At 36.4% G+C, this 15682-nt stretch overlaps 2 protein-coding genes across 3 annotated transcripts in view; one reads left to right on the top strand and one right to left on the bottom strand.

Moving 5' to 3' along the window:
• Positions 1-6701, bottom strand: part of viml (vimentin like) — a 13298-nt gene extending 6597 nt beyond the window's left edge. Inside the window, exons 1-3 of one of the 2 annotated variants that reach the window (XM_016575411.1) lie at positions 6053-6701; positions 2348-2408; positions 715-810 (exon numbers count right to left, since the gene is read on the bottom strand). In XM_016575411.1, the coding sequence (XP_016430897.1) occupies positions 715-810; positions 2348-2408; positions 6053-6555 (660 nt within the window). In that variant the 5' untranslated portion in view covers positions 6556-6701. Of the gene's footprint in view, positions 1-714; positions 811-2347; positions 2409-4422; positions 5071-6052 lie in introns of those variants that run through there. The other variant, XM_016575410.1, reaches the window with a different exon arrangement.
• A 1724-nt stretch (positions 6702-8425) lies between these two features.
• LOC107757823 (contactin-associated protein-like 2) overlaps positions 8426-15682 on the top strand; it is a 64872-nt gene continuing 57615 nt past the window's right edge. Inside the window, exons 1-2 of the mRNA XM_016575407.1 lie at positions 8426-8499; positions 12656-13086. Coding sequence (XP_016430893.1) covers positions 13008-13086 — 79 coding nt within the window. The 5' untranslated portion in view covers positions 8426-8499; positions 12656-13007. The remainder of the gene's footprint in view (positions 8500-12655; positions 13087-15682) is intronic.

Raw genomic sequence — 15682 nt, 5'->3', positions numbered from 1 at the left:
ATTTTAGACTTACACTTATAAATATTAAATTAATAATAACAATTATTATTAATTTTATTATAATAATTGTAATTAAGTAATTTTATATAAACACAATGCAGTGAGTGCAAATTACGTGAAGAAAATTACACTTAAACTTATAAAGATTCAAATAATATTTTTTAATTGTATTATAATAATTTTAAATGCAAGTCATTTATATATACTTAATACAGATTTATGATTACAAATCAGACAAATATAATTGTGAATATGTTACACCATTTTACACTTAATAATAAAATTGATAATAATTATTACTATATTATGATATTTTATTTAATTAATTTACATGATACAGTTTTACGATTGCAAATTAGACAGAGAAACCTGTGAAAATTGTACGCAATTTTACACAATATTTAATCAATATTTTTGAAATCATACAAATGTCATTCAATTCAATGGCTAAATTTACATTTTCTTAAAGTGCAAAAAAGGTTACAAAAAGGTTTTTCCATGTCATGTAAATATCTTAAACAGATTGATTTCCAACTCTTAATGTACACTTTGTTAACACTTCTGTTAACTGACCATGCAGATTTAGTTAATGGTCTTGAAATCACTAGTTGAGAGTGTGGTGGTGGAGGTAATTAGATGCATTTATCTGTCATTAAATGCCTTTTAAAGCAGAATTTTGTTTCAGGAAATGAAAGCTGTAGCAGTGTATCTCACCTCATCATGGAGCTTTTTCAGTAAGACGAGCTCGTCCTGAAGAGACTCCACCTTCCTCTCCAGATCCACTCGAGCAAGAGCAGCATTATCCACGTCCTACACAACATTAACAACATTATATTACACAACACTGCTGTACTGAGCACAGATGCACAGAAAGTACACTGTGAAGAGGCCTTTGTATTTTTAATGAGTAACTGGGCCGGGCACGATGCCCTGCAGTCTGTGTGGCACCATTTGGATGTCTGCTGACAGGACTACCACAGCCCGCATTAAAACCATGAATAAACAGAGGCTTTAACGCTCGCACATGCTCTCTCTCACACACACACACACACACACACACACACACATATCCAGACATTCCTGCCCTTGGCAGCCAGTTCAGTCACAACAGTTTGCTTTGTCAGGGTCTGCTGGTCTGCTGGAAGAGCAATCAGCAGCAATGGAGATTTCCCAGCACTAATGCCAGAGACAAAGACATTCAGCTCCGAGCCTGACATGCCACACTGAGCCGTTCTTCCAAACAGACCCAAACCAGAACCTTTAGCGTAACAGTTCCCAATTTAAATAGATAAATATACTGTAGCTGCAAGCAGCGATTAGTTTGGTCATAGCACCCCCTTTGGTGATTTTAGAAAATTTAGTCCAATGATTATGAATAGATTCATCATTATTTGTAACTTCATCAATTTCTGTTTACCATTAGAAAGCTTAGGGTCGATACGATTTTTAATATTTTTGATAGAAGACTCTTATGCTCACCAAGGCTGCATTTATTTGGTAAAAAATGCAGTTAAAACAGGAATATTGTGAAATATTATTACAATTTAAATGAACTGTTTCCTATTTGAATATATTTTAAAATGTAATTTATTCCTGTGATGGTAAAGCTGAATTTTCAGCATCATTACTCCAGTCTTCAGTGTCACATGATCCTTCAGAAATCATTCAAATATGCTGATTTGCTGCTCAAGAAACATTTATTAATTTTAAATATTTTTGTGGAAGCCATGATATACTTTGTTCTGGGTTCTTTGATGAATTGAAATGTCAAAAGAACAGCATTTATTTGAAACAGAAGTTTTGTAACATTATAAATGTCTTTACTGTCACTTTTGATCAACTCAATGCTTCCTTGCTGAATAAAAGTATTAATTTCTTTAAAAAAAAAAAATTGTTTAAGTTGGCCACAAACTTCTGACGTGTTCTGATCATTATTCTAAAAATATGCAAGTTCACTTCTATTGCATATCTCTGTGAGCTCAATCATCCACCCAGATGCAGAAATTACACAATGTTATAAATTCATCTCCTCTTACGTTACTCAAATTTTTACATCTACATCCTGAAAACTGACTCCACCCAAGGGTTAAGTGTTGCAACAAGTATTACCATACCTCTGAAACTGTTAACAGCAGTTGCGATACCATCTTTAACTGTTTGCATCAGCAAAGTCCTCATGAAATAATTCCCTGCAAACAGTTGCTGTTTTTTTTATGCCTGGTCCATCAAACAGAATTATTGACTCTTGTAGTTCTTATTATAAAACAAATACTGCCGATTTGTTAAACACTGCCATTTGAAATAAATTAAGGTTATATGTTTCATTTTAAACATGACCGTGTTTTACCTGTCTGTAACTCCTCATGTTGTTCTCAGCATCTTCTCGCTGAAGAATCTCATCCTGCAGTCTGGAAATGACAGACGTCAATAAAAAACAAAATATACAATAAAAAAATATAGTTTCTGCCTGATCTGATGCTTTAAAATCAGTTTCACTCAGCATAGTTGATTTATTCATTATTACACAACTTGTGTGAAATGATTTCACTGCATTAGATCACAAATAATAAAAAATGGCATGTGCAAACAAATTATGCTAGAGCTGATGTCTGACATCCACAAAGTTTCCAAATATGTTTTGTCTTCATTCTGCACAGGATGCAACAAGGCTAAAGGCCCCCGAGGTAAAAGGGACTATTGATTTTATATTTTCCAAAACACTAAAGAGCAAACACCGCCACAGCACTTAACTTTGAGTGAAGTGACATGTGGCCAAGTATGGTGACCCATACTCGGAATTAGTGCTCTGCATTTATCCCATCCAAAGTGCACACACACAGCAGTGAACACACACACACCGTGAACACACACCCGGAGCAGTGGGCAGCCATTTTTTTGCTGCGGCGCCCGGGGAGCAGTTGGGGGTTCAGTGCCTTGTTCAAGGGCACCTCAGTCGTGGTATTGAAGGTGGGAGAGAGCGCTATACATTCACTCCCCCCACCTACAATCCCTGCCGGTACGAGACTCGAACCCGCAACCTTTTGGGTTACGAGTCCGACTCTCTAACCATTAGGCCACGACTTCCCCATATGTTTGATATTGAATATTGCATTGCCATTTTGCATATTGCATATTGCATTTGAATTTTGCTACTTATATGCTTCCATAAACTAAACACTGCTCTGTCACTATGCACTGCACCTGACGCATGAGGTCACTGTGTGCATTTACAAAATAATAACTGAGGTAAATTAATTGATATTTAATAACTTTTAAATGTTGATTTGTTGCAAAGTATTGGATGGTGGTTTATATGCAAAATGTATTTTTTTTATTATTTTGAATGAGAATTCACTTCATTTGATATTTTTAAAAAAAAATGCTATCTCAAAAGTATTTGCATATAATGAGAAGTTTTGCAAGATCACGGTTGCATGAAATAAAAGAAAGAAAAAAGTATTTTAATCAAAACAGCTTCCTGTTATTATTTTATCTCCATCGTTATTCAATAAAAGGGACGTTTTTCTCAATCTTCATACACTTTGCCCCCAAAACAAGTACTTTCTGCTTAAAATGTTTCTTTATTAAACTTCTTTTTTGTGAAATGTTTTAATTAAAGTGTTTATATTTAACATACTGCAGATAATGTTTGATATTCGATATGATCTAATGCAATGCATCCATAATTTAACACACCCAAAAGTGTAGGAATGAATATTTTCCTCGAATACTGAAAAATTCTGAATACGGGGGCCACCCCAGCTAACAGAGAACGTTCTTAAAACGTTCTGATAAGGTTCTCTCAAAGTTATGAATGTTCTTCCAGTGACGGTAATAAAACTTTCATTTAACAGTATCTGGTCTTTAATAATGTTCTCAAAATGTTAGCAGAAAAACTTTATATATAGCCTAGGCTACATAGTTTTGTAATTCTTCATAGTTTCTGAAACGTTTTAGTTGTTGCTCATCAAACAGTTTTTTTTAAATGTAACTAGGCTACCTGTTTCAGAACGTTAACATTCAAAATGTTACTTTCCTTTAATGTTTGAAAAATGGAATGTGTTTTTTTTACTGTACTTTTTAAACATTTACAGAAAATACTGTGAAATATTGTTTTCATAACTTAATGGGAACGTTAAAAAACACATTCTTAGATCATATTTTTGTTAGCTGGAACTGTATGGCAAGGCTCTCTCAAAGTTATTAACAAATGTTCTTCCAGTAACGTTAACAGAACGTTCACTCCAAATGTTAACAAAAACTTTACTTTTTCTGAAACGTTTTCCTCTAAAATCCATTTTTTTTAGTAACATTCCCATAATGTTTTAACGTTCGCGTAACGAAGAAAACTCAACGTAGTTCATAACTCAACAAATAACTCAATATGTTAGAAAACGTATTTTTAGAACATATTTTTGTCACTTCTCTCTGAGTCGCTCTAAATCTTCAGCCAGGTTGTCTTGCGTCACTTCCACGCGTGCTTTCTCCGTGGTGAGCTGGTCCACCTGTCTCCTCAGGTCGCGCATCTCCTCCTCATACAGATCCGTGATGCGGGACGATCTCTGGCCCCTCAGCTGCTCCAGCTCCGCGCGCAGGATCTTGTTCTGCTGCTCCAGGAAACGCACCTTCTCGATGTAACTTGCGAAGCGGTCGTTCAGCGACTGCATCTGCGCCTTTTCATTCAGCCGGTTCGCCTTGAATTCCGTGTTTAAGGCGTCCGAGAGGTTAAAGTCCAGAATCTCAGAGGTCAGTCGTGGCATCGCCGCGCTGCTTCGGACTCTGGAGCTCTTCGACGCGTAAATGACCGGAGCCGAGGAGACGCCGAAAGACACCCGCGAGCGCACGGAGCTGGAGCTCTGGCGGCTGGAGAACGCGCTGCTCCGGCTCACATCTCCAAATCGCTTTCTGTAGGAGGAGGTAGACATCGTGAACTTTAGAAGTTGTTGCTCTGCGCACCGTTACTCTCTTCAGGAACTGTCCCAAACAGGGCGCGATAGCCTGAGAGGAAGCATCATTTATAGTCAACTCATTATGCAAATCACATAACGGTGCTGGAGGATTTGAGTGACACTAGCAGAAACCTGTTGAGGCTGAGAGAGTTTCTAGAGTTATTTTAATGCTCTCCGCCTACTGAGGAAATAAACTAATGGAATTAAGGGTGGAAGGAAATGACATGCCCTTTTTAATGTAATGGCATTTTGAAATTTGATAGATTTGAAACCACCACTTATTTCACTAAAGCCAAACATGCATTTATTTGTTTGTTACTCAAATATTTGTTTCGTGTTGTATTATTTATTTTTCAATTGTTATTAATAGAATAAATATTTATTCATTGGTTTATGTATTATTTTATTTCGTTTTTAGATTTTTTATTAATTTATTTTGTTTCATAAAATCAAAATAAAATAAATAAGATTTATATTACTGAATTAACTGGAGGGTTTTGATCTTTAACAAAAATGGGTTTGGTAATTGGGTTTAGTTACCATTTTACAAAATCTTCGGAACCAAGCACATTAGTTGTTTCTTCCTCTTCCTCTTCCTATTTTTTCTTATTTCCTTGAATGTTATAGGGATGACTGTTGAACTTCATCTTATTGTTATTTAACGCACGACTCATTATCTTGAAAAATATGCTCCAGTTGAAGGTTTGCACTAAACATTATTCATTTGTTTCTATGCACTACTTGTGATATAGCTTACAAATTACACACACATCTGTAAAACACACATACTGTAAATATGTTGTGTCAGTATATTCTGTGATCACTTATTGAATATTCAACCAAATGTTTCTAACAATTACGCTGAGCTGATCTAGATCAAATGGCTTCAGAAATATGTTTCTCAAACCACTGACCTACTAAATTTCACAAGTCATATCACAAATAATCACAACCACAGGCCTTTCATATTTCGGCGAGCCTTTGTTTGCTCCTGCTATTTCAAGAACTATTTTAACCTGAAAAGTGAGGCTGCAGTAGAAAACAAGAGAGATCACAGCAGTTGTTTACAGTCACTTCATCTTAAACGGATCTTCCATTGTCACTTCTCTCTGAGTCGCTCTAAATCTTCAGCCAGGTTGTCTTGCGTCACTTCCACGCGTGCTTTCTCCGTGGTGAGCTGGTCCACCTGTCTCCTCAGGTCGCGCATCTCCTCCTCATACAGATCCGTGATGCGGGACGATCTCTGGCCCCTCAGCTGCTCCAGCTCCGCGCGCAGGATCTTGTTCTGCTGCTCCAGGAAACGCACCTTCTCGATGTAACTTGCGAAGCGGTCGTTCAGCGACTGCATCTGCGCCTTTTCATTCAGCCGGTTCGCCTTGAATTCCGTGTTTAAGGCGTCCGAGAGGTTAAAGTCCAGAATCTCAGAGGTCAGTCGTGGCATCGCCGCGCTGCTTCGGACTCTGGAGCTCTTCGACGCGTAAATGACCGGAGCCGAGGAGACGCCGAAAGACACCCGCGAGCGCACGGAGCTGGAGCTCTGGCGGCTGGAGAACGCGCTGCTCCGGCTCACATCTCCAAATCGCTTTCTGTAGGAGGAGGTAGACATCGTGAACTTTAGAAGTTGTTGCTCTGCGCACCGTTACTCTCTTCAGGAACTGTCCCAAACAGGGCGCGATAGCCTGAGAGGAAGCATCATTTATAGTCAACTCATTATGCAAATCACATAACGGTGCTGGAGGATTTGAGTGACACTAGCAGAAACCTGTTGAGGCTGAGAGAGTTTCTAGAGTTATTTTAATGCTCTCCGCCTACTGAGGAAATAAACTAATGGAATTAAGGGTGGAAGGAAATGACATGCCCTTTTTAATGTAATGGCATTTTGAAATTTGATAGATTTGAAACCACCACTTATTTCACTAAAGCCAAACATGCATTTATTTGTTTGTTACTCAAATATTTGTTTCGTGTTGTATTATTTATTTTTCAATTGTTATTAATAGAATAAATATTTATTCATTGGTTTATGTATTATTTTATTTCGTTTTTAGATTTTTTATTAATTTATTTTGTTTCATAAAATCAAAATAAAATAAATAAGATTTATATTACTGAATTAACTGGAGGGTTTTGATCTTTAACAAAAATGGGTTTGGTAATTGGGTTTAGTTACCATTTTACAAAATCTTCGGAACCAAGCACATTAGTTGTTTCTTCCTCTTCCTCTTCCTATTTTTTCTTATTTCCTTGAATGTTATAGGGATGACTGTTGAACTTCATCTTATTGTTATTTAACGCACGACTCATTATCTTGAAAAATATGCTCCAGTTGAAGGTTTGCACTAAACATTATTCATTTGTTTCTATGCACTACTTGTGATATAGCTTACAAATTACACACACATCTGTAAAACACACATACTGTAAATATGTTGTGTCAGTATATTCTGTGATCACTTATTGAATATTCAACCAAATGTTTCTAACAATTACGCTGAGCTGATCTAGATCAAATGGCTTCAGAAATATGTTTCTCAAACCACTGACCTACTAAATTTCACAAGTCATATCACAAATAATCACAACCACAGGCCTTTCATATTTCGGTGAGCCTTTGTTTGCTCCTGCTATTTCAAGAACTATTTTAACCTGAAAAGTGAGGCTGCAGTAGAAAACGAGAGATCACAGCAGTTGTTTACAGTCACTTCATCTTAAACGGATCTTCCAGTTAAGAAAGAAAAAGACCTTTGAGCCGCACAAACCTCATTTGAAGTCTTTCCTGAGCTTTTTTTTTTTGGAAGCTATAATACCTTGGAGAGTTAATTCAATATTGCTGGTCAGAGAACATGTTCATCTGTTAACATGGTGCTATCTCAGGCCTTGCAATTGAAATTTTACATTCAATTACACATTTTTTACACTAGATTACAGTAGAGTAGATTCCTGTAGTTAGATATTCAGTCTGCAGCCAGACTAAGAGACAGATGCTTTTCGGCAAGTGCTGTTATTTTTGATGAGGCCTTGGTTCTTATAACCTCCAGCCTACTTGGCTGAAAAGCTCTTTTGTTTTATCTTGAGCCACTGATCATCATGTCCCTTTTCTACGGAAACTCAAGCAAACATGTCTTTAGGAAACAACCAGCAAGGACTGGGTTCAGTTTTCCTTATTACTGCTAACATACAGGCTACAACATATATATTAGTTTATAGGGTATAATAGGCCTACTATTGTTTGATATTTCAAAAAGATGATTTTCAATGTAGTCAATTGTCCCCAACAACATAAAAGTTTGATTGTAACATGTAACACGCATTAACAATCCAAAACATGAAGTAGACTAACAGTATTATAGTTTGTGTTTCAATATTCAGATCAGTTACTTTACGCTACTTCACGATATAGTTACTTCAGGGCACGTGTCAAAAGGTAAAAACTGTCGCACATGCGCAATGTTACTCATTAGTCTTTCAGCACGACACTGATCTACAGTGAAATGGCAAAAGGAAAAAATAATTCACGAACGTTAATGTGATGGGATGACCCAAAGCAATGGTAAGAAAACGTCTTTCTATGCTGTTTGCATGCAATAACAAACACAAACAAATTCAGCGCGTCAGGCAGTCCCTTTCACACACAAATGACTCTTACGAGTCAAGTCTTTGTAGTGAATCTATAACTTGTATAGTGCAACCAGCGTATTCCGATTCTTGAACAAATGACTCGTATGAGCCGAATCTTTGTAGTGAATCTATAACTTGTTTAGTGTAACCAGCGTATTCCGATTCATGAACAAATGACACTTATGGGTCGGCTCAGTGAATCAAAAACACACCACACATTCTGTGTAGTCTGATTCACGAACAAAAGACTATTACGTTTATTTCTGTATTTTGTGTTTGATTATTTAATTCCCGTATATCCTAAATGTACTCCTTTTAAATCTTAAACACACACACACGTCTGGTGCACTATCCTTGTGGGGACTCCCCATAGGCAAATGGTTTTTATACTGTACAAACTATATTTTCTATCGCCCTGCACGAACCCTACACCTAAACCTACCCCTCACAGAAAACTTTCTGCATTTTTACAATCTCAAAAAAAAAACATTCTGTATGATTTATAAACTTTTGTACCCAAAAGCCATTTAAAATGACACAAATCCCCATGACTTGGTGTGTATTCAAGTCCCCACCAGTATAGAAAAACATGCACAAACACACACACACACACACACACACACTTAGCCTAAATGCTCATATTGCTATTATAATGTGTTCTATTGTTAGATGTGAATTATTTTTGAAATATGTTGATGGTTATTAGGAATGGAATATGATTGATTGGATTGATTTGACTGTTATGCCTACTGCATTTTCCAGGGGGAAAAAATAGGTTAGAGAACTGGTTAAGAAATGTCGCTTTGATATGTAGGTGTTTCATGGGTTTGTTAGGGAGCTGAGAAAGGTGTTAGTTACAGTAAAACCTTCTTACAGTGTTCTTGTAAAGGTTTCATGTAGAGAATGAGTTTGGCACACTTCACTCTCAACAGCACCACTATAATGAGGCTGAGAGGTCTTTGTTCAGGTCTCCATGTCGACGCAGGAGGGCAAAGGAAGGGTTCCAGGATCGCAGAAAGTGGTAAGCTGGGGTTGACTAGTCTATAAAAGAGCAGGAGATTTGTGTCTGTATGTGTGTGTACATGTTTACTGTTAAAAGAAACCTTAAACAACGCCAGAAATCACTCCTTTCTGTCCTCCTCAATCCTTCACATTTTTGCTCACATTTGCACCTTTTGTCTCTCTGCCCGTGGTCCTTTTGTTTAGCACTGTGTTAGTCTAAATCTGTTGCCAAGCGGAGGGTGGATATTTTAAACCTCAGGATACAGTTAAATAAAAGGTCTAAAATTACAAGGTGAGAACTAAATTCTAGTCCAACAAAAAGTTTTTTTTATGTTTAACATTACAAAACAAAGGTAGGCTATACTTTGAAGTACCTTGGAGTAGGCTACATAAATGCCTTGTCATATGCAAATATGCACAGTATTTACAGGATGTATATGGAAATATGACATACATTTCAACAATTACAATATCTGACATATGACATGGACAAAACATCAAATAAATAGAAAATTTGGCATATAATGTATAAAAATCCTAGAATTGTCAGTGTTATTTTAGTATCTTTGAGATATTGTTTTTTATTAATATTTGAATTTTTATTTTCATATTTTCCATATCTTCATGATAATTTTAGTTTAATTGAACATTTTAGTAATTTTTGTGTGTGTGTTTTGTCAGTTTTAGTATTTTTTTAAGTTTATATATTTTTTTATTAATATTTATTTTAGTTTTAGTTATTTAAGTACACCAGTTAAACTAAATTGAAATGAGAAATTTTGCATTGGCAACTAGCTGAAAGAAAAAAGTTTTATATTTTATTTCAGTGAAAGTTTATTTTATTTAAAGTTTTGTTTGTATTTCAAGTATATTATTTTGAGTATTTTATTTCAAGTATTATTAAAGTTTGTTTTTAGTTAAATATAAGCCTAATAACCCTGGTCATTTCAACCAATATTTTTAGTTAGTCATTTATTCTGATTTGCATGACAATTGAATATCTGTCAGCGACAGCTGCGTTTTTTGCTTTCAAAATGTCAGAAGCAGATGGTTTTCTGCAATCATACTGCTGGTGGGACTATAAACACCGTCGAGCCGCTCTTGACAGTCGCGGTATCACGGTCTCGTGTCACGGTCAATTTTTTCTTCACTAATTGATGGATGTCTAAAATATAAAAATAAGGAGAAGCCTAAAACATGAAAATATCTTGGCTATTGGCTACATCATTTCAAAAAAATTAAATTATATTGTGGCATGAATTCCTTTAGTTCATTAATTATGCAGGACATGGAGTTCAGGTGCATTGCATTATGGCAGGGCTGTCCAAACTCGGTCCTGGAGGGCCGGTGTCCTGCAGAGTTTAGCTCCAACCCTAATTAAACACACCTGAACCAGCTAATCAAGCTCTTACTAGGCATAGAAAGTTTCAGGCAGGTGTGTTGAGGCAAGTTGGAGCTAAACTCTGCAGCACACCGGCCCTCCAGGACCGAGTTTGGACAGCCCTGCATTATGGTGTGCTCTTACAGCAAGTCATGCAGGTGTTCATCAATACATAAAATTTATTTCTGAATTAGTCCAGAAATAGTAAGAGTAGTATGCCTGTGAGAGGCTTGAAATGAGAGAAGACTGCATGAATCCTTTCTGTTTGAATTTTGAGATGCACAAGGCAAGAAATGTCATATGTTAAACCACATTTTAGAAAATAAGACAATTAAGCCAACAGAGATGAACACTATTTCTTTATACTGAACACAGTTGGTATTGTTTTTATAGAAGTCTTGCAGATAAGCTGTATGACATCATCTGATTAACCCCAGGCTGTTCCTGGGTCAGTATATTGTCAGTGATCGCTTCCTTTAAAATGCTTTCTCACAGCATGAGCGGTTGAGCCTGTGCGCACCGGCTGGAAGTGTCTTCAGCTGTGCTTGTGAAATGCTGACATACACTGCAGGGCTGAATGGGGTTATCCAGGCAGAAGAGAGTTAGAATTCACTGGCTTTATGAGCTCCAAGAGAGACAGACACTGCACATGCACAAATACACACCCATGCCAAACACAGATCACCTATAGCTTCCTGTTTTGGATTTCACTTCAGATGTGGTCTGACATCTTAAACGCACATGCCTGTATATTACTGTATATTACATTAGCTTGAATTGTTTTCCATGCATTTACAGCTCAAATGACAGAGTGGAAAACATCTTAGCTTGATTACAGAAGGCTTGTATGTCTGTTGTTGTGTTATGATCATATTTTGTTGAATCTGTGCCGCCTTACAGTTCTGTTTAATAGCAAAATATTGTTTTTTTACGTTAAAAGCAAGGGCTGTAATCTTTATGCACTTCAGACAGTGAAAAAAAATCAGTTTTTACTAAATGGTGTTTTGTCGCCACTTAGTGGTTACTCATACCTTTCTTGATTAAAGCGTGTAGTGTGTCAGAGAGCAAATGTTGGCATGTGATTTCTCATTACACAGTCAGGTACTTAATATGGTTTTAATCATTGCAGAATATCCCAATTGGTGCTACATCAAGCCATTTATTGACTCCTAGATGCTTAATCAAATTCCCTTATTTGGTAGCAGCTGCTTTCTGAAGACAGTTTAAAGGGAAATGCTGAACCATAGCATGTCACTAGACACCGTTTGTTTCATTAGTTACTTAGAAACAGTTTTGTTCTTGATTACCAAAGACCTCCACTAATTGCCCCAGGACATAATTAATCTTCAATGAAATTATGTAGATTTCACATTTATTTTCAAGCTGTTTTTCTTTTGTTCTTTTTATTAAAATGAATACTTTTTTGGATACTATATGTCTTCTAATAAAGCATTTCTTTTATTTTTTATTTTTATTCCTGTTTGATTTTTTAAAATTATTATTATTATTATTAATAATTATTATTATTATTATGTGAACGCTTCCAAACACTCTCCTTTTGTGTTCCATTTAAGAATAAAACATTCAAGTTTGGAAACACATGAGGGTAAATACCCCATGTTTGAGGTAATGCTAACACGAATTTTATTTTTGCTTGTACTAGCCCTTTAAGAACCGTCCACCCCTCTTTTCATTTATTTTTCAGCGGCTGATGGCGTCTCGCTGTGCTGCTGGACTGTACCACTTTCATCCGCAGAGGGGGGAACGCGAGACCTCATTAACTTCAGCACCTGGACAGCGACCGTCCCGGAAACCCTCCTCTGGTGAAACAATGCGAGCATTCAGTGGAACGATATTCCTCCAAGACACGCTTTGACAAACAATGCGAATTCCGAGACCTTTTCTTGCTGGCTAATATAGAAAGGTGGCTGTACTCGCACCTATATCTCGCTGAAACAGCGCCAGTCCCGAGGCTTCCCTTCCGTGCAGGGAGGGTGCGAGTGAAGGAAGGACAAAACGCCGCGGTTCTCTTTGTTTACATCGGAATAAAAGTGAGAATGCGACGAATTGTCCGACCGGAGCTGCCGCTGATATTGTGGATCTGGAGTGTTTATGTGAAGCTCAGCGCAGGAGCCCGTGAGTACATGAATGTGTGTGTGTATATCTATGTATGTGTGTGTGTGTTCAATGATCTTATTATGCGTCAGCATGTGACTCTTCATCTATTCCGTATCAACACTTTATTCCGCATATTAGGTTACACTTTCAAATAGCTTGTTGAAATAGAATAAAATAGTGTGATTTAAATAGATTATGCACACAGGTTTATTAAAAAAAACACTGAAGTTGATTTATGCATGCCATATGGTCGTATGAGATTTCATGCTTTAATGCTCTTCTGGTTGCATGGGAGCATCATGGAATATGAGGGTTTTGCTGATCAGTTGTCAGGCTATGTGGGTGTTTCATAAGCTTTGTTTATGATTATGAAATATTATGCTCAGTTGGTGTAGTAGGTGCTTGTTTTGGCTCTCAAAAAGTTAGAGCCTATCCACCTTTTCAAAGGCACCATGAATATATCACTGTAAATCAAAATCAAAGTTGTAACCTTAAGGAGTTATTTATATTTTAAATTACTTTTCTTGCCATAAACTCTGTATTTAAGTGTACTCAGGCTGATTAAATAATAGTGTTGATGAATGAATGATTACTGATGCACATTTATTTAGGTTTCCTGGTAGTTTGTACACTGTTCTTTTTTTCTTTCTTTCTATCTTTCTTTCTTTTTGAGTCAAAGTCCTGCTGAAGTCAAGTATTGATGCTGTAGTCAGTTTTCCTCTGGCTATTATAGATCAGTGGCATATACTAATGGAGAATACAGGTCAAAGTTGTCTGGGAAAAAAATGGTTCTGCAGCAATAACATGTAGCCTCATTTTCCGCTTGGGGTAACACATTAATCAATAATACCTAAAGAGATATGTGGACACATTGGCGCCCTTTAATATAGTATAAACTATAAAAAAGCAGGAGAAATAGGGGTGATTGAGGGGATTATAGATGGACAAGTACTAGAACCAAAAACTGCATCACAGAAACCTGAGATGCACCAAGAGACAACGTGGAGTATTGCGTGCCGTGTGCCACCCAAGGTGGATTAGTTTGCTGCCAGTTCACCCATCTCGGATTATTATGTAAAATTGAAATTTGATATAAATGTGAAGATTTCTACACAGACCTTGTAGGGTAATGGAATAACCTCAGCTCAGATTTGTACATTGAGGCATTTTACAATCAATTCAGGATCTCTGTTGGCCAACAAAATTCTGTATAACCATCATGGCAACATTTGCATGAGAAATGAGAGTTATCCTATACTCATCTCATAGACTACATGCAGTATAGCCAAAAGTAAAACTTTTGAACATGAGTGATCAGTGCTGCAGTTTGTACATTTTGTACTGTAGTAAAAGTCCATTAAACTAAAGACTGATACAATACATTTAGACATCAAACAATTAATTTTATGAGGATTTTTAAGGCAAAAATTAATTAATATGAATTTTAGGCCAATCATTATTATGGTGATATTTGTGTTCTTGATGGCAAGTTGTAAAAAGTCAGTGTTGAAATACGTTATTGGGAAAATTCAACCAAAAATTCATTTGCTCACAAATTTATTGTTCAAATCTTTCTTTTTTTTTCATCTTCAGAACACAAAATAAGATATTTTGAGCAACATTGTGGTCCAAACAGCATTGGACCCCATTGACTTTCATTATACACACAAAAATCACACCATATTATAAAATATCTTATGTTCCACAGAAGAGAAAAGTCATACAGGCTTGGAACGCCTATTTAAAGCATGGCTGTTTCAGATAAAATTCATCCTTATTCTGACTGGCAATAAAACATTTATGAAACAGGCTGATTATGCTCTGTAATACAGACAGAGACTAATACGATCCCATTGAGTTCTCCCATTGGCTGTTGCAGCGCCTCTAGATCAGTAACACGGTGTTTTGTGATGCTAATGAGGAAGCTCATTTAGATTCAGGCACCTGCCATCTTGATTTGTCAAAGCTCGTGCCGCCCACTGTCATCTCACCCCTCCCCCAGTCACCAGGCACCTCCCTTTGTCCACCGGAGATGGACACGTGTGAACAAAAGCCTGCGCGTGTTCCAAGCAATGAGGGTAAAAAGCTCACACCCACTAAACACTTCACGCTCCAGAACTGTAATGTCACACCTTCAAAGGTTTGTAAGGTTGGCGGGGTTTTTTTTGGTTAGCTCGTCATTCATAAACAAGGTGGACATTTAGTCATGGGTTCATCATGGAAGAGGTAGAACAGTGTTTATGAGAACAGAAACAGATGAATTGTCTTTTTTTGGAAATATTTTTTTTAAAGGTATCATATATGAAAGATTAAATTGAATTATATCATATACATTATAAAATTGCAGTTTGCATAAAGAAAAACCCTTAAATAAATAAATAAATAAATATTTATTTATTTATGTATTTACAGTATTTATCATTGTGACATTATTTTAATGCTATTTAAGCACCCCAGTTCTCATTACTGCAATGTAAAAAAATCATATATATATGTATATATACAGTATATGTATGTGTGTGTGTGTATATATATATATTAGTGCTGTCAAGCGATTAATCGCATCCAAAATAAAAGTTTTGTTTACATAATATATGTATGTGTACTGTGTATA

This window comes from Sinocyclocheilus rhinocerous, unplaced genomic scaffold (assembly GCF_001515625.1).
Source record: "Sinocyclocheilus rhinocerous isolate Xijiao unplaced genomic scaffold, SAMN03320098_v1.1 scaffold112, whole genome shotgun sequence".
Taxonomy (NCBI): Eukaryota; Metazoa; Chordata; class Actinopteri; order Cypriniformes; family Cyprinidae; genus Sinocyclocheilus; species Sinocyclocheilus rhinocerous.
The sequence above is the reverse complement of the archived record's forward strand: the minus strand, read 5'-3'. Positions and strand labels throughout refer to the sequence as shown.